General features: G+C 42.2%; 1 protein-coding gene across 2 annotated transcripts in view; it reads left to right on the top strand.

Moving 5' to 3' along the window:
• The first annotated feature begins 2,271 nt into the window (after positions 1 to 2,271).
• The window catches only part of cunh2orf76 (chromosome unknown C2orf76 homolog), a 24,422-nt gene continuing 6,234 nt past the window's right edge, over positions 2,272 to 20,459 (top strand). Inside the window, exons 1-3 of one of the 2 annotated variants that reach the window (XM_030724403.1) lie at positions 2,272 to 2,499; positions 10,958 to 11,008; positions 19,959 to 19,996. In XM_030724403.1, coding sequence (XP_030580263.1) covers positions 2,319 to 2,499; positions 10,958 to 11,008; positions 19,959 to 19,996 — 270 coding nt within the window. In that variant the 5' untranslated portion in view covers positions 2,272 to 2,318. Of the gene's footprint in view, positions 2,500 to 9,057; positions 9,176 to 10,957; positions 11,009 to 19,958; positions 19,997 to 20,459 lie in introns of those variants that run through there. The other variant, XM_030724406.1, reaches the window with a different exon arrangement.

The following is a 20,459-nucleotide window of genomic DNA, read 5'->3' as shown; positions in this document are numbered from 1 at the left end:
CGGAGTCCTAAATTGGTTTCAACTGAAACCACTGATTAAATATGACCCACGCCCCCTTCACACCTGGGCACATGTGTTCACGCACATGATCAATAGAGGGTCATAACCACCTCCAGGGGACCACGCCCACAGGGGTTTAAATACCTGGGTCTCTCCACCATTTGGTTGAGAACTGAAGAAGCCTTTCGGATGAGAGGTGAAACGTCTTCAAGAAACAAAAAGAAGTCCAGTCGCCTTTTTCAAGCTCCAGAGATTATCATACAGCAGACGAACACAGTGATATTCTCCAGTTCAGTCTGGTTTGATGGTTTCTGAGCATGGACAGCCCGCTTTAAATCCCACCACAGATCTTCAGTAATATTCAGGTCTGGGACTGAGATGGTCGTTCCTGAACGTTGTACTTGTTCCTCTGCATGAATGCCTCAGTAGATGCTGAGCAGTGTTTAGGGTTGTTGTCTTGTTGAAGTATCCAGTTTGTCACTGATTCTTGAACATTGTTCTCAAGAATCTGCTGATATTGACTGGAATCCATGTGACCCTCAACTTTAACAAGATTCCCAGTACCTGCACTGGCCACACAGCCCCACAGCATGATGGGACCACCACCAAATGTTACTGTGGGTACCAAGTGTTTGTCTTGGAATGCTGTGTTCTTTTTCCTCCATGCATACCGCCCCTTGTTATGTCCAAATAACTCAGTTTTAGTTTCATCAGTCCACACACCTTATTCCAAAATGAAGCTGGTTTGTCCAAATGTGCTTTAGCAGACCTCAGCGACTCTGTTTGTGGCGTGTGTGCAGAAAAGGCTTCTTCTGCATTACTCTCCCATACAGCCTCTCCTTGTGCAATGTGCACTGAATAGTTGAACGATGCACAGTGACACCATCTGCAGCAACATGATGTTGTAGGTCTTTGGAGCTGCTCTGTGGGTTGACTATGACTGTTCTCACCATCCCTCACCTCTGCCTATCTGAGGTTTTTCTTGGCCTGCCACTTCAGGCCTTAACTAGAACTGTGCCTGTGGTCTTCATTTCCTCACTATGTTCCTCACAGTGGAAACTGACAGCTGAAATCTTCCAATAATTAGTGCTAAAGGTATTCAAATCAATAAAACGACAAGGGTGCCCAAACTTATGTACCTGACTAATTGTGTTTAAATAATTATTGCACACTTTCTGTAAATCCTACAAACTTCATTTCACTCCTAAATATCACTGTGTTCATCTGCTATATGATATATTTAACTGAAACTGCTGATCTGAACAACCAATGATTTATAAAGCAAGATCATGAAAATTATCAGGGGGGCACAAACCTTTGCATACCACTGTAGATACAGTGTATCACAAAAGTGCTCAATTTGGACATTTACAGGTGTAGTCTCTTAGGGGTGTACTCACTTTTGTTGCTGCTGGTTTAGACATTAATGGCTGTATATTGAGTTATTTTGAGGGAAGAATAAATTTATATAAGCTGCACACAGACTACTTTTCATTGTGTCCAAGTGTCATTTTGTCAGTGTTGTCTCATGAAAAGATATACCTAAATATCTGCAGAAATGTGAGGGGTGTACTCACTTTTGTGATACACTGTATGTGGTCATCACAGGACAGCCATCATATGATTTATAGAATATTAATTACTGTAGATTAAAAGGAATAAAAAAAATATCTAAAAGCAGCTTAAACATGTGCAGTGCTAATATTAATCCATACGACACTAGTTAGTTTTTATATTTTGTGTATGATTTGCCAATAATACATTTTTTGTGTAGTGAGTTTTTTAAATAAAAGGACAAATAAACTGCTGAGTACCATATTGAGTTGTTTGAAATTTGGACTAGCCTGCCACATTATTAGAATTCAGCCCTCTGCAGGTTGATCATTTTTATTTGCATTTTCATTTCATTCCCATCCATTATGTTACTAACACATTACCTCAGCTGTCCTTTATGTAAGTCACCACATCCATACTAAAATCAAATTATGTAATTATTGTCATTTTAATCACATAGTGAATTATAGTGTTAGTCTAAGGTGGCCTGGGATGGTGTCAGATTCCCTGCCTGAACTATTGCTTCAGTCTGCCTCCTGCTCAGGACCCTCTTGCTTCAAAGTTCTGAAATGTTGTGAAAACAAGCACCTGTCCTGCGTGAATGCAACAGCAGAGGGCGGTATTTTACCTCTGTGGCAGTTCTCTGTGCATGTACGAAGGCCAACGCGCTCGGGTATCGTCTCATCGAGTCTTCACAGTGAAAGTTCTCAACTTATCTGGCCTGAAGAGACAGCCGCTAGGCTGGAAACAGCATAAATGCATCCATGCCGAGCACATCTACCGAGTTAACGGAAGAGTGGTACTCTGAGGAGGCCATGGCCGCTGAGACTCTGGTCACAGTTCGTCTGGTGAGGTCCTTTGAGCACAGGAACTTCAAACCTGTGGTGTTTCACGGTGTCCGCTTGGAGCAGACCGTGCAGGACTTCATGCAGCTCGTCAGAGACGGTGAGAGAAGCGCGGCGTGTACAAATACGTCCTTACTGTACTGTACAATTTTCAGGTATCGGTACTTTACTTGACTATTTCTTTTTCGCACAACTTTTTAATTTTACTCCCTGCATTTTTACAGAAACATCAGTGCTTTCTACTGCTTACATTTTCAAAACGGGCTCGTTTAATGCGTGACGAAGTTTTATTTCACATCGCTGAGGGAACGCAGTCCTATTAGTGCATCATTACCGGGGATAAGGTCAAAGAGCCCAAACCATGTCATTTATGCATCATTTATAGCGCTGTACTTACGGGTTGAAGTGGGCCGGATCGACGTTTGTGGTGCAGATGCCTGGAAGTTGTGGTTTAGTGGGCCCTAGCCGACGTGTTTTAATGATCAGGTTTTCCCCCTTTTTTCAGTAATCAGACATATACAGGAATATATTCATCACTGTACCTTACTGGAAAAATGTAAAGCAACCGTCACAATACAACGTCACCAAAATCTCTAAAGTATCTTATATTACACGGAAAATGAAAGCCAGAGCGTTTTATAACGATTACACTATGTTTAATGTAGTGATGGGCAAAGAGTCTTTGTGGAGCGCTGAAACGTTTGAAGCGTTTGCGCTGGAAGTGTGGACGTTTCTAAAAATCTGAAACCCATCTGCACAGAGACTCCCAGTCCACTTTATTATAGGTAACAGTGGCACATCAGTGAAATGCTTAGACCAGGCCTCTCAGTATTTCACATATAAACCAAAAGCAATATTGCACATATATCTTTATTTTTAAAAAAAGACTATATACAGATTGTATATCACTTCTATATTTACTCAGCGTGCTAACAGAACTAGTCAAAGGTTTGGACACACCTTTTTAATTCGGTGGTTTTTCATTTATTAAAAATGGTCTGCATTGTGGATTAATATTAAAGTCATGTAAACTCTTAGATGGCAGCTTTGCACAGCTCGGCATTTCCTCAGTCATCTGCTTTCAGTTAACAGCTGTGCCTGTCAAGAGTTAATTTCTTGAATTTCTTGCCCTCTTAATGTGTTTGTGCTGTGAAGAGGTAGAGGTGGTATACAGTGAATAGCTCTATTTGAGTAATGTTCTAAAACATACTGTGGCAAGAACTACTCAGCTAAATAAAGAAAGAACATTTAGCACCATATGTTATAATGTAGAGTTCAGAGGGGATTTTCAGTTACATACGTAGGACACACGCAGAACTCAAATTCAGGCCTTATTAGATAGAGCAATAATTCTTTTTGCATATGAACAAAAGTTACACTTACATATGCATTCAACGTGTCCCAGAATGTGGTAATCCCCGACTCAGATGGTGGACACCAGAGGTGAAGGACCATCAAGCTGAAGAAGAAGTCCTATCATGCTTCGTTAGCCTGTGGGACTCTGCGGGCAGCTGACGGGTACTGGCAGGGGAAGCAGAATGTGACCCGGGGGGGGGGCCGAAGCAAAAACTCAGGTGTGGGAGGAGTTTGGTGAGGCCATTGAAAAAGACTTCCTGACAGCCTTGAATCAATTCTGGCAAACCTCAGGCACCTCAGGAGAGGAAAGTGGTGCTCTACTACTCACACTGTCTATAGTGCAGGTGGGGCATTGTTTACTTCAACTGTCAGGCGGTGTAAGGAATACTTTGAGCACCTCCTGCCAATCCCACTGGCACACCTTCTGTACTGGAAGCAGAGTGTGGGGATGAGGGGGACGACACACCTATCACTAGGGCTGAGGTCACTGAGGTGGTTAAACAACAAGGACCCCTGGGGTTGATGAAATTCACCCTGAGTTCCTGAAGGCTCTGGATGCTGTAGGGCTGTCTTGGTTGACATGTCTCTGGAACATCAGGAGGAGATCTGGAGTGGAGCCGTTAGACTGGCAGATTATTGTACTTAAAGAACAGTGAATACCTTGAAAACTAGGACACTTCTACAGTCTCTTGAAAATAAATACTAAATTGAAAATAAAATACAGAAAATATAAAAAAAATAAAAATAATACAATATAAAAAAATATATGAATAAATTGAAATATGAATAAATACATTATAAATGAAACACAAATAATATATAAATAGATAAATAAATAGAAAGGTAATGCCAGTTATGTCTCTAACCGCCATTACGGGGGGGGGTATGGGGTGTCTGGCCCATTGTGGGCCATTCAGTCCCCATCATCCATGATAGTTCCTCTTCCTGTTTCTCATCGCTGTCTGTCTTCAGTTGCGAGGGCCACTCATGGAGAAGCTCCTGGGGGTGGCTGTAGCTCAGGAGGTAGAGCAGGTTAACTATTAATCGGAAGGTTGGTGGTTTGATCCCTGGCTGTTCCAGGCTGCATGCCAAAGCATCCTTGGGCAAGATACTGAACTCCAAGTTGCTCCCGGTGCAAGCATTGATGAGTGAAAAAAGGCAAAACCAGCACAAAAAAGTGCTTGTGTGAATGGGTGTATGAGGAATGTTGTGCTAATGTAGGGTAGAAAAGCACAATATAATTTATTTATTTATTTATTTTTTTAATAGCCTGTCATGTCTGGCAGTTTTCGCAATCAGAATATGATCCGAATGCACTGGTGTACCAAACATATTTGCTTTTCCAAGAATAGCTCTGTAAGTTTAACAATAGGCTACTCTTGTTAGTTTGTATTTAGTCAGTTTGTATTTTAATTTAATTTTATTTATTTATACCAGGCGGGACAGGCAGAAAGGAAAGGGTAGGAAAAGGAGTGAGAAAGAAAAGGAAAAAAAAGAAAAGAGAAAAGAGAAAAAAACAAAAAACAAAAACAAAACAAAGGTGAGAAAAGAATAATCAAAGAATGATATCCACACATATACATACACATCCACATATCTACACATGCACATACATACACACATACGCATACACACATACACACACACACATACACACACACACACACACACACACACACACACACACACACACACACACACACACACACACACACACACACACAATCCTGCTGTTGCTTGCAAGTAATGTGTGTATGTGCCTCTGTCATGGGACGTACTCACCAATGGAGGCAAGAAACTGCAATCACGCCCCCTGTGATCCAGAGGCGAACAAGAAAGGACCCAGGGGACGCGGCCTATCCACGGCCCACCAGGACATCAGAAGACGAGAGGCCACACATCCCGATGGCAACTGCACACACACCCCAGAGGAGGAAGGAGGGAGACCCCAGACGGACCCCCCCACGGCCAAACAGCAAGAGTCCAGACAGCCAGAGGCAATGAGCAGCCAATCCCCACCGCAGGCCGGCATCCCCCGCACGAGCCGCGAATGCAGCCCCAAGGCCCTAGGCGCCCGAGAACCACCCGACACCCAGCAGAGCCCCCCCCCACGCCAAAGAGGCCCGAGCCACCCCCAGGCCACAACCGCCAAGGGAGCGGGTCAAGAGCCACGCCAAGACATCCGGCCATGAACCCCGGGACCCACGGGCACCCGACACTCCAGGGGCAGCAGTGGCAACCAGCAGGAAGCGATAGGGAGGGGTGACTCCCACCCTCCGCAACCATGTCCCACTGGTGCCAAGGCTCAGCAAGCCACAGGCCCAAGCCCTGCTGTCCACACACTCACACACACACACATGCACACACACACACACACACACACACGCATGCACTACACACACACACACACATGCACCACACACACACACACACACACACACACAAATCATATATTCATACTCACACATATGACTGTCACACATTCATGCGCACACACACAGAACTTACATGGACACCAAGTGTGGGTGAGAGGGTACCAGCACAGAGCCAGCGGCACCCCGGTGAAGCAGCCAACCCGGCCCCAAACCACTAGCCAGTCCCTACCCCAGGCAGGGTGCATGAAACTTGGGTGTGGAAGACCCGCCCTCCCCCTCCTTCCACTCAACATGTTTGGAGTGATATGTTGGGTGTATGTGAGTGTATGGAGTGGGAAGAATATGCATGTGTGTGTGAAAGCTACAGTGCTATTAAAATTGGAGGGACAGATGTAATGAGCACTGAGCAACAGCACCCATCCACACCACCCCCCCAAGGCCCTCAATGTCTAAGATGTAAATAAAATTGAGGAGCAGGCAGCAGTGAACAGAAGTGGGGCCACCTCAGCAGCTCCACACACTGACCACTGTGTGACACACCTGCCCCCCAAAGCCCTATGTTTACTATGACGTGTTGTGAGCTGTATAATGTAATTAAAAAGGGAGAGTGGGACATCACGCAACATAGTGAGCAGAGCCAAAGAAGTGGCTCTACTCACCACAGCAGAAGCCCCCCTCACCCAAGACCCTACGTGTGTGTGATGTAATGTTTGACTGAGTGGGAGGAGGAGAAGAGCCAGGATATGTAAGACCGGGAGGTAGAGAACTACCCCTGGAAGAAGAGAGCCAAGAAACTGCTGGCTCACTAAGCACCCCAGTTCCCTACACCCAACCACAGTGCAGGGAAGGCAGGTCCAGGGCCTGAAGTGGCCACACCCCCAGGGCACCACAGTGCCCAAGGCCAGCACCCACAGTCCACACCACAGACAAGCACAACACAAAAACACCCCCCCACACACACATACACATACAAAAGACAACATATCACACACACACCCACCACACACATACAAATATCTCTTTCTCACATACACACACACACACACACACACACCACACACACAAATATATCTCACACACACCACACACACACAAATCTCTCACACAGACACCGAGACACACAGACACGCACACACACACGCACGCACGCACACACACACACACACACACACACACACACACACACACACACACAGTTGTCCTGAGTCCAGAACCAACGGCCCCCTGTGGGAAACTACTGCTCCCTCGCCTGCGTGCCCCTCCACCCCAAAGGATGCGCGGGCACCCCAGAATCCCGGAATGACGGCCAGACATCCCAACGCGGTCCCACCCACGCCACTCGACGGCGCGCCCAAGGGGGCACAGACCCCCCAACGCAGCGAGGAGCCCAACCGGGAAACGGGTGACCCCGGGCACCAGGGCCCCAGACCCCACACCCCGACCCCCACGGAGAAAGCCGGCCACCTGGCCCGGAGCCAGCACCCACCACCACGGGCACCCCAGTCCCACGCCCCAAGACCATAAGAGCACCCGTCCAAGCCCCCACCACCAACATCCAGGGCCCGTACACAGAAACCACAAAACGGCAGTCCCCGTCTCCCGTCCAAGGACCATCAGACACCCGAATCCCCCAGCCCACCCCCAGCCACCTACCGGGTACACTGCGAGACGAGACTATAGCCGGTCACCCCCACTAAGTGATGGAGCTGATCAGTGGAGACCAGAGAGATTCGAATTTGTCCAACTGGTTTTTAGAGGTGGCAGACATTCTTTCTAGACTAATGTGCTCTAAAAGTAAATTCCTATAGTGAGTAATGCATAAATCATTTTTGGATTTCCAGTTCATGAGGATAGTTTTCTTAGCGATGCATAGGGCAGTAAGAACTATGTGTGATATATTCTCTTCCATGTTTAATTTACCGATGTCGCCTAAAACACACAGTTTTGGTGATGCTTGGATATCGCAATTAAAACATGTGGATAGGTCTTCACGTGTTCTCTGCCAGAACCTCTGAGCAGGTGTACAAGACCAAATTGCATGCATATAGTTCTCAGCATGATTGCCTGAACAGTGGGTGCATATATTTGTCTCTGAGGCCCATTTGGAACATCCTGTGCCCTGTATAGTATGTTCTATGAAGAGTTTTGTATTGTATGAGTTGTAAATTTGGATTTTTAGTCATTTTGAAAGTGTTTAAACATATCTGTGTCCAGAAGTTTTCATCTGGGTTGATGGAAAGATCTCGCTCCCATTTTGCAGTAGGGAGGGAAATTGAACCATTAATTTTTAATAATAACTTAGATATTTTTGATAACAATTTAGGGGTATAGAGATTTAGAAATTCTGTTACCAATACAGGGATTTCTAATTTCAGATCACTCAAATTAAACCTTGCCTGTATGATGGACCTCAATTGTTGATATTCAAGAAATTTGTTTTTGCCAATTCCATATTTTGTAACAAGTTCTTCAAATGAAATAAAGGTTCCATCTTGAATGACATGTTCTAGATTCTTTATTCCTTTCTGTTGCCATGCTGAAAAATTCAGCACTCTTTTTCTGACATATATCTGGATTGTTCCAAATGGGTGTCAGTTTACATGGGATAAGTGAAGACTTTGTTATCTTTAAAAATTCCCACGATATAGCACGATATAATAACCAGTCCATTTGGGGGGGTGGGGCATCTTCCTGATGTATTCACAGATATTCCATGTTTCATCCTGGATTGTGCCTCTGACACTCAATCATTGTCACCCTCCCTCTTTCCGTTGCTCATAGAGCCTGAGGATGCTGGACTTCAGGTGGTGACCTTGGTGCATTGTGAGAACCTTTTGTGTCTTCACATCAGTGGCATCTATCTCCTCCTGTGGCCACCTTATTAATCAGTCTGGGTATCTGATAACCGGTAGGGCATAACTACTGATTGCTCTGATCTTATGCCTACTGTTCCAGCTGGCTTCTCAGCACCCATCTTACCTTCTGTAAGGTGGCTGACCTTTGGGCATCTTTATTATGGTCTCAGCTGGCCTGTGGGATACCCAGGTACTTGTAGATATAGAGCTATGTAGCTCCTGTATATGCTACTCTGCTTCTGCTACACCTCTTCACTCTGGATCACCTTCTCTCTTTTTGCAACAATTTATTCACATTTTCCACATCCAGTCGGAATATCCTCACTGTAAATCCTGGTGAGGTGGATCAGTGACTCAACATCTGCTCACTCATGGCTGAAAGCAGCCGAACATGAAGATAAATCTTTGACATAATTATGAATAATTTTTTCCTCTAATGCCTAAAATTCTATTTGTTAAGAAATCCATTCAGTCATTACTAGTGAAAGGAATACTCGGCTCTACAGAGCTCTGACTCTTTGTCAGCCTGGCTACAGTGCTGAAAACAAACCTGGGGTTGTTCTTATTTTCTTCAATTAATGATGAATAGTAAGATGTCCTAGCTTTACGGAGGGCTTTTTTATAGAGCCACAAACTCTTTTTCCAGGCTAAATGAGCATCTTCTAATTTAGTGAGACACCATTCCCTCTCCAGCTTTCGGGTTATCTGCTTTAAGCTGTGCGTTTGTGAATTATACCACGGAGTCAGGCACTTCTGATTTGAAGCTTTCCTTTTCAGAGGAGCCACAGTATCCAAAGTTATACGCAGTGAGGATGTAAAACTATTGACGAGATAATCGACCTCACTGGGAGCAGAGTTTAGGTAGCTGCTCTGCACTGTGTTGGCACTGAAGAGCATAATAATGAAGGAATTAGATCCTTAAACTTAGTTACAGCACTTTCAGAAAGACTTCTACTGTAATAAAACTTATTCCCCACTGCTGTGTAATCCATTAAAGTAAATGTAAATGTTACTAAGAAATGATCAGACAGGAGGGGGCTTTCAGGGAATACTGTTAGGTCTTCAGTTTCTATGCCATATGTTAGGACAAGATCCAGAGTATGATTAAAGTGGTGGGTGGGCTCCTTTACATTTTGAGAGAAGCCAATTGAATCTAACAATAGATTAAATGCAGTGTTGAGGCTGTCATTCTCAGCATCTACATGGATGTTAAAATCACCCACTATAATTATTTTATGTGACCTGAGCACTAAATCAGATAAAAAGTCTGAGAAATCAGACAGAAACTCTGAGTAAGGACCAGGTGGACGATAGATAATAACAAATAAAACAGGTTTTTGATTTTCCCAATTAGGATGGACTAGACTAAGAGTCAGGCTTTCAAAAGAATGAAAACTTTGTCTGGGTCTTTGATTAATTAATAAGCTGGAATTGAAGATTGCAGCTAATCCTCCTCCTCGACCTGTGCTTCGAGCATTCTGACAGTTACTGTGACTCGGGGGTGTTGATTCATTTAAACTAACATATTCATACTGCTGTAACCAGGTTTCTGTAAGGCACAATAAATCAATACGTTGATCAATTATTAAATCATTTACTAATAGGGACTTGGAAGAGAGAGACCTAATGTTTAATAATCCATATTTAAGTGATTTACTCTTTGGTGAAGTTGCGGATGCCATATTATTAAAGATGACAGCCAGCTGTCCAGAAAATAAAGCCACATGGAAGAAAACTTGTTAAAAACATTAAAAAAAATCTTTCTTCATCCATATTATTTACAGAATCCTGAAAGACTTCAGTAGATGAGTCTTTAAAGGATTCTGTAAATGACATTGGTGGTAAAGTATTTTTAGCAAATTGGATGGGTACCTCCTTGACCTCGTGTTTTGTTTGTTTTTTGTTTTGTTTTTTGTTTTTCACAAATGAACTAGCATTTAAAAAATTGATTAAATCCAACACTTTCTTTCAGATATTGCAACAAGGCCAGGACTTACCCCTCCATTCAGGAAATATGGTTATGGTATGTATTCATGACTTTATAATTTTTTCACCTGGTCATTAAAGCAATGTGCTATTAAACTTTATCCTTCTAACATATTTAACATACATTATGTTAAGGTTGTTGTTGTAATTGCAAAGTTACAATTAATTTGCATAAAAATCACAGTCCTGTAATTGTTCTGTAATTTCAATTAAACATTATTTGTGTTGTATTTATATTATGAACCAATCTGGGTCATTTTGGCCCCAATATAAAATAAATGAAACAAACACACAACCAGCCAGACCATGAATGTAATCTCTCTAGTGTATCTTGGGTCTACCCAGGGCCTCCCAGGACACGCCTGAAACACCTCACTTAGTAGGCTTCCAGGAGGAGTAGTGGCTCTACTCTGAGCCCCTCCCCTGTGACCAAGTTCCTTGTCTTTTTTCTAAGACACCAGCCACGCTTTGGAGAAAGGTTATTGTCGCTCCTTATACCTGAGATGTTATTCTTTTGGCCACTACCCACAGCTTATGATGATAGGCGAGTGTAGGAATGTTGATCAGCCTATAAATCGACAGCTTTGCATTCACACCTGGCGTCACCATAGCAGAGTAGTAGAGCATCTGCTTTACAGCAAATTTTTCAGCAATCTGTGTCAGTCTCACTTCCTCCTCACTCGCAAGCAAGACTATGCATTACTTAAAGTCCTCCACTTGGGGTAGCATTTCACTTCCAACCCAGGGTACTACACCCTTTTCTAACTGAGAAACATGGCCTCAGCCTTCGAGGTGCTAATTCTTATCCCAGCTGTTTCCAACTCAACTGCTACCCCATTAGTTGCACCTAGATTTTCAGCCCATAAATATGAATAGATCTGGTGACAAAGGGTGGCCCTAGTGAAGTCCAACACCCACAGGAAAAAAGTCTGATTTATGGCCGTCAATATGGAGAAAGCACTCTTTTACAGGGACTGACACCCCATATTCCCGCAGCACCCCCCACAGGATGCCCCAAGGGGATGCGATCGAATGCCTTCTCCACAAAACACATTTTGACTGGTTGGACAAACTCAAATGTACTTGGAAGCAGTGTTAATTTTGTTGAGAAAATATTTTTGTCATAGTTTTCGTCAACGAAAACTTTTTTTTTCATGACGAAAACGAGATGATTACTAAATTAAAACAACCTAAAAGGATAAAAACAATGATGATTCATCAAGATGAAACCATTTTCGAAAGTGTAAATTAATTTCCTTGTGAAATTAATTGACACTTTTGTCAAGACAAAAGTGTCAATTAATTTCGTCATCGTTTTTATCCTTTTAGGTGGTTTTAATTTAGTTATCGTCTCGTTTTCATCATGGAAAAAAGGGTCGTTGGTGAAACCTATGACGAAAATATTTCGTCAACAAAATGAACACTGCTTGGAAGGATAAAGATCTGGTCCAGTGTTCTACAACCAGGACGAAAACCGCATTGTTGCTCTTGAATCTGAGGTTTAACTAACAGATGGACCCTCCTTTCCAGCACCCTGGCATAAACCTTACCAGGGAAACTGAGGAGTGTGATACGCCGATAATTAGAGTACACCCTCCGGTTTCCCTTCTTAAAGATGCGGACCACCACCCCAGTCTGCTAATCCAGTGGCACTGCCCCAGATCTCCACGCGATGTTGCAGAAGCGTGTCGACCAAGACAGTCCTACAACATCCAGAGCCTTCAGGAAGTCAGGGTGAATTTCCTCCACCCCAGGGGCCCTGCCACCAAGGAATTGTTTAACCAGTGATGGGCGAGTCGTTGGCCACCGCCCAAGCCGTCTTCCACTTGGCCTGCTGGTATCTGTCAACTGCCTCCAGAGTCCCACAGGCCAGCCAAGCCCGATAGGACTCTTTCTGCTTGATGTCTCCCTTCACCTCCGGTGATCACTATCTGGTTTGGGGATTACCACCACAACAGGCACAAACCACCATGCAGCCACAGCTCTAAGCAGAGGCCTCAACAATGGAGATGCGGAACATGGTCCATTTAGACACAATGTTCTCAGCCTCCCCACAGAATGCTGTTGAAGTTCTGCTGGAGATGGGAGTTGAAGATCTCACAGACTGGGGCCTCTGCCAGGCATTCTCAGCGCACCCTCACTATAAGTTTAGGTGTGCTGGGTCTGTTAAGCATCCTCCCCCACCACCTGATCCAACTCACCACCAGGTGGTGATCCGTTGACAGCTCAGCTCCTCTCTTCACCCGAGTGTCCAGAACATACAGCTGCAGATCTGATGATACGGTTACAAAATCGATCATCGACCTGTGACTTGGGGTGTCCTGGTGCCACGTGCACTTATGGGCACCACGGGCTTATGCCCGGCCACCAGACTCTCTCCATCGAGCTCCCTCCCCAGGCCTGGCTCCAGGGCGGGGCCCCGGTAACCCCATCCCAGGCAGGGTAAACAGTTCCTTTGGTGAACCTTCCATTGGGGGTCATTGGAATTACTCTTTGTCTGGCCCCTCATAATAAATAATTTACTTTATTAAAACTGCATAGGCAGAAATGGGTGCTTTTGACTGTAATCCTCAGGGACCCCAAAACATTTGTATTTATAAAAAGCACTAATCAAAGTAGAAATGGAAAATAATGACTGACATAATTAGAAACAAAGTTATTGGTGAAATCATAAAAAGATGGAATGATTTTAATAAAAAATTGAGAAAAAAATACTTCTGGGGTTGGCACAGGCCCCAGTTGGCAGGGTGAGGATGAAGTGTGATTATGGGATCAGATAATGAAATCTGTCAGATGTTTTAGCTGGATCAAATTGTTGATGAGTTGGTATGATCCCAGATTTTTTTGGTTCTTCAGTGCAGTAGTTGGATTGGTTTTCACACTAGCTTTAAGGTCAAACTGTTTCATTCCTGAAATTGGTTGCAATCTGTGCATTAATAATTATAGCATGTTAAGTAGATAAAATATTATTCAGTCCTTTTCGCTCTCTAACTACTTTAAGAAAGGTACCGCTTTATTTGTATGTAATTTCTACAATTCTACAATGTATGTAATTCTCTGTATTATTGTAGGGTCTTTACGCACAATACAAAGCGCCTTGAGGCAACAGTTTGTTGTGATTTGGCGCTATATAAATAAAATTGAATTGAATTGAATTGAATTAATTTACTTATAGTACATATTTGCAGATTCCCTGCCACAGCCCATAAAGCGTTATGAATGAAATGGAGAAAGTACACCAAAGGACTTGTGCTATAAGGCAGATAATCTTTCCTCTCATATTTGTGTTAAAAGACACCAACATATCACTCTGTAACATGCTGTTTGTAAAAAGGATTTACTTCAGTAGTAAAAGGCTTGCTATGTGTCACCCCTCATGTCTTGTTTTTGTTGCTTTTATGACAGTATCTTCTCTGAGGTAAATTGCTGATATACCTGTGACAGAACTTGATACCTCAACCCCAACCATCATTCCTATCACTAAACACAGAATTACTGATCCTGGTTTTTAGTGTCAGGATATTTCCCCTAGTTGGTGACCATAAGAGCATGCAAGGATCTTGGATGATTGAATGTGGCTTGGCTAATCTAATTCTCTCTGGATCACTCACTTGAACTGGATCATTAAAGCAGTATACGTCGATTGAGGCTATAGACTCAGAGCCTGCTTGGCCTGCAAACAAAGCTTTCATTATCACCAGATTCATTATAATCCACATGTAACATGAAGTCAAAATCAAATTTGAAATTTTGACAAAAAAATGTAATCACCCTATGAAGATCTGGATCCAAATGAAAATACATACATACATGAATTAGGGGTCATTATATACAGTTGTGATTGGAATTTTTTCAAAAACTCATCAGGGACAAGTACAAGACAAGAATGTCATAGTAATTTGGGGGTTTTGATGGTTTCTTTGACCTGATTTTTATTTTCAGCTTGGAATAAAGTGCAGCATGCATCTTTAATGACTTTAAACAGAAACAAGAATTACATGCACACGTTTGAATTTGTTTTGGATTTTCTTTAATTCACAGAGTCAAAAGTACAGTACCAGTCAAAAATTTGGGCACACCTTCTCATTCAAATTCTTTTTTTTTTTTTTTTTTTTAAATGTTTTGCTACATTGTAAATTAATACTGAAGTCATCCAGACAACGAAGGAAGACATAAGGGATCATGTGGTATACTTAAGTGTTAAACAAACTAAAATATGTTTTAGATTTTAGAATCTCCAAAGTAGGCACCTTTTGTTTTGATTTGGACTCATCAGACCAAAGGACAGATTTCCACTGGTCTAATGTCCATTCCTTGTGTTCCTTGGCCCAACCAATATGGAATGGCTGTAGAATGAAGTCTTTTTACTGTGTATTTCAAATTTTATCAAGATAGCACAAAAACCTACTGTTTTGTAAAGGTTTTTGTGTGTTGATGTCCAGGCGTGGTCTCACATGTACCATTTGGAGACTCCGAGTGCCACATGTTAGCAGCCTTTTATATAATGGCTGTAACTCCTCAATGCTTCAACATACAGTCATCAATGAGGCTCTAATCAAAGATACTACCCTGAGGAATCCTCTGCTATACACAAATTTAATGATAGTACAAATTAATTATAATTATAGACATATAAATCAGAGTTTGCCCAAATTTTTAAAAGAAGGAAAATGTTAGGCCTTTATTCACAAAAAACTCCCCAGTCTATTTTCAGTGATTCCTTCACACACACAAAATAAATAAACTGCATATTGATCAACAGTTACAGTGAATGTAAACTCTACATATACACATAAAAAAAAAAAAAAACACAATCCTCCCAATTGTCCTGATATACAACCTACAACCTCCTCGCAAACAATTACCCCAACCCCAAACACAAAGGAACCCAAAGCCCACCACAAAGCGAATATCATGAATATCAATAAACATTGCTCTTAGCCATTGTGTAACCACCGTGAAAGCCTATGGAGACGTACATATTTACGTCTAAACGGCATATAATACGAGCACGAGCTGGGAATAAAAATTTAGACTTACTATGAAACACCTTCTGAGTAACTGCTGTTCGTTCGTGTTCATTCTGCAGCGATAAAACGGTTGAATCAGCGACAAAGTCCTCTAATAAATAATAATCCACTCTTGTGAGTCATTTAGTCACTTCATTGAAGAAAATAGCTTGTTTTGAGATATTTATACAATCCGTTGGTGAGAAAAAAGTACTGTAAACACTCTCGAGTCACTACGGCACACAGAGTCTTACTTCCGGCTTGACTTTATGCACGTAATATTGTGCAGCAACTTTGTGGATTCATCTGAAAACACACCCCAAGATGCCATATACCCACGTGTCAGGAATTTTATTAACTATACATCTGTGGTTTTAGAATTTGGGTCAGAGTTGACCAATCAGAACGATTGGTCAGCATTTGGGGCATGTCCAGAGAAGTCACATGACGCTGTCTGCTTATTATTGGCTCTGGAAAACTCATTTCATAACATGATTGGCCAAATGACCTGTCAATCCAATTCTGAGGGTCTAGTCTGTCATATAAAAGCATCGTGAGGGCAGACTGCAGAGTGACTGTGACGGTATGAGGCTTCAAAGTCGGAAAGCACCACGAACGTCCCGTGGGCGGGACACTACCAGTTAACAGGTTAACTTATAGTTTCTGAGGCTGGTAGCTCTGAACTTACCCTGTGCACCAGAGGTAACTCCTGGGCTTCCTTTCCTGGGGCGGTCCTGATGTCCAGTTTCATCATAACGTTTGATGGTCTTTGTGACTGCGCTTGAGGATAGTTTCAAAGTGCGCATTTTGAGCTATGACCTCACATTGCCAAATGCAGAAGTCTGACTGGTCAGATCTGTTTATTTGCTTGCGAAAATCAGAAGAATTGAACTTGATCCAAAAAAATAAATGCCGCAAATCTGTCCTGTGAAATGATGCAGTCGGTGCAAAAGGCTACATTAAAAATAGGTGGGTCTGAATTTTTTTTTTTTTTTTTGAAGCACGAAACATTCGCACAGATCAAAACTAAGAACAATTTGAAAAAGCAACTGCACAAATTGGGAAAGTCTCTTGGAGCCATACTTGAACAACTGCAGATTCTAAGATCATCAGTTCAAACAACTGTAAGTTATTTGGACATGGTAAATGGACTGGTTCTTATGTAGCGCTTTTCTACTCTAATTGAGCACTCAAAGCGCTTATACAACATGTGTCACCACTTTGAAAAACTCTGGAAGAAGACCCAAACTGTCACCATCAGATGAGAGAAAATTGGTTAGGATGTTTAGGAACAACCCAGGAACCACCGTGGTTAATCTCAACATAAAGTTTTCAACCGCTATTTCACTGCATTGTGTGTATTACACAAGAAAAGCGAAGCGATTTTCACGGCTGTGAATTAGGTTGGGCTCTAAGGCTGAATTTGCTGCTTTGTATCAGTTCATATCACAGATAAAAGGACACAAAGTGCGTACTTGTCGTCTTGCTCTAATCGCTGTCTGTGTTTCCGTCTGTGCTGCACACAGATGCTGCAGTAGTTTGGTTTGGACCAGAAAATATGTTAGCAGCACAAAAGCGTGTTTCCCACATTTGTGCCCTTCAGCTTCCCTGTCCAGACGAGGACCCGTCCACACTCATATGTAAAGCATCAGTTCACAAAGCACGGTGGAAACGCAGGCTCATTCTTAAGCGTTTCGCCGGTTCATTGGAACCAACACGAGCACTGGCACGAGCACCGGTACCTCAGTGGTGGAAACGTGGTAAAAGTAGATGGAATAAATTGTAAATGGACTAGTTCTTAGGTGCCGTTTACACGAAGCCGTTTTCACTGGAAACGGTGTCGTTTTGATGCGTTTCAGCCTTTCGTTTACACGATGGCGTTTCAGAAACGATCCGCGTTTACACGAGGACATGTGAAACGATGAAAACGATGTAGTTCCCATGCCAGGCCACAAGTTGGCGTTGGTTTTCTCTTTGCAGTTTGTTTACGCAAGACGCGCATGCGTGGAGTGACACAGTAGGTAGTGCGGCAAATTGTTCATTACTTACAAAACGGCCAATGTGAGAGGTTTTGTGTGGACCGATGATGAGGTTGGATCGCTGCTGCACACAACGCTGAATTACAAAACGGTAAAAACACAGGAAAAGCATAAGAAGCACTCGTGAATCCGCGAGTACTGTTTATCAGTTTGCGCGTGCGCGAAAAACTGGCCGTCGCAACCATAGTGCGCATGTGCGAGTCGAGCGTTTTCAAATCACCCCGGTTTCAAGTGTTTACACGAAAACGCAAGCCGGTGCGTTTCTGAAACGCTCCACTCTGGACCCCGTTTCTGAAACACATCGTTTTCACTCTGTTGTCGTGTAAACAGAAGGGCGAAACGCATCAAAACGACACCGTTGTCGTGTAAACGCAAGGCCGAAACGCATCAAAACGACACCGTTTCAAAATGAAAACGGTCTCGTGTAAACGGCACCTTATATAGTGCTTTTCTACTCTTTTCACTTACAACACTTTGTATAACACATTTGCATTCACACACAGTCATACAAGCACTGTTTTTCTATATCAAAGTGCTTTCTATCTAACATTAACATACATTCATACTCTGACGGTTGCATCAGAGAGCAACTTGGGGTTCAGTATCTTGCCCGAGGATACTTTGGCATGCAGACTGGAGTAGCCAGGAATCAAACCACCAACCTTCTGATTAGTAGATGACCTGCCCTACCTCCTGAGCCACAGCCACCTCATGAAGGACTACCTCTAAATTCTTCAAATTCACCTCAAATCAACAGCTAGACAGTTGAAACTTGGACACAGTTGGTTGTTCCAACAGGACAATAATACCAAGCATACATGAAAACCTGTTTGGGAATGGATAAAACAAGCTAATATTAAGCTTCTGGAATAGCTTTCCCAAAGCCGAGATTTCAAACCTATTGAAAATTTGTGGACTATGCTTAAAAGCCAGGTTCATGCCAGGAAACCAACCAATTTAAATCAACTCTGCAATGAATAACCAGCCTGTTATGCCTGAAGCTCGTTGAGGGCTACAAAAAGCATCTAGTTGAGCTACATTTAACCATATATTAGTAGGGATGCATGCACAGTGCTGAGAAAAAGTTTTTACCCCCTTTCTGATTTATTTATTTTGGGTAGGTATGTGTTTCAGATAATCAAACAAATTTTAATATTAGACAAAGATAACTTGCGTAAATACAAAATGCTGTTTTTAGAAAACTATTTCACTTATTAAGGGGAAAATAGCTATCCGAACCTACCTGACCCTGTGTTTAAAAAAATTTTTTTTAATTGACCCGAAAACCTAACTGATTGTACCACATTTGGCAGCAAGAACTGCAATCAAACGTTTGCAATAACTGATAATGAGTCTTTCTCATAACTGTGGAGGAATTTTGGCCTATTCTTTTTTTATTACTTTTTCCACATAGGGCTAGGTATCTTTGGATAGCTTTTTCTCCTTAATAAATGAAAACTGCATTTTGCATTTACTGGGGTTACTGCTGTCTAATATTAAATTTTGTCTTAAGGAAAAAAATAAAATAATAATAATAATATTAAATTTTGTTTGACCTGAAACATGTAGGTGTGACAGATATGCAAAAAAAAAAAAAAAAAAAACAGGAAGGGGGCAGATACTTTTTACAGCACTGTATTACTTGAGCCTGTATGGAAACTTTTGTCCGTGTATGGATTAGAGAAGATGTGAAATAAATTGAAACTTGTACACCTAATCTTGTTTTTGAAAGTCATTGGATAAGTGGAAGAAAATTGATGAATGAATTAAAGATATATACTGTGGAAAAAAAAACAGTTCAAAGAAATCATGAAAAATCCCAAATTATCCTGACATTCATGCCCAGCTTCTGACCAAAACTGTGTGTGGACTTTGTGGGTGTGAAATTCATGCACTGCTTCCACTGATTGCCCCCCCCTCCCTTTTTTTTTTCTTTCAGACACTATGAAGATTATCCACCAAGCTCATCGAGCAAAGGTATCTAGCTGGAGGACTAGATACAGATAGATAAGCACAGAGGTCATAGAGTGTCCCTATAGTAATGAAATTTAATGGCATAAACTACTAAAATGCTGTCACTGGTCAGCTGACAGATGCAAAATTCTAAGCATTACCAGAAAATGGGCATACTGAAACTCTGGTGCTGTGGTACAGTCAGTGTTAATTTTGACAGCAAATTTTGATTTAGTTTTAGTCCTTATCCATGTTTAATATAACCATCAGAGGAAATTGCATAGTATGTATGATCGAAAATAAAATCTGTACACTTGTCTTCAATAAGCTGGTATGCCAACAAGTAAATCATGTCATTTTTGTTTTAAGTCAGTTTCAGAACTTTAGATTCGTATCACAATTGAGAATCAATATTATCGGCTGCATGTTTCAGAAATGTATATAATTTACATTTCAGATTTGCAATTTTAATTTGTTGGGGTTTTTT

This window comes from Archocentrus centrarchus, unplaced genomic scaffold (genome assembly GCF_007364275.1).
Source record: "Archocentrus centrarchus isolate MPI-CPG fArcCen1 unplaced genomic scaffold, fArcCen1 scaffold_36_ctg1, whole genome shotgun sequence".
Taxonomy (NCBI): domain Eukaryota; kingdom Metazoa; phylum Chordata; class Actinopteri; order Cichliformes; family Cichlidae; genus Archocentrus; species Archocentrus centrarchus.
The sequence above is the reverse complement of the archived record's forward strand: the minus strand, read 5'-3'. Positions and strand labels throughout refer to the sequence as shown.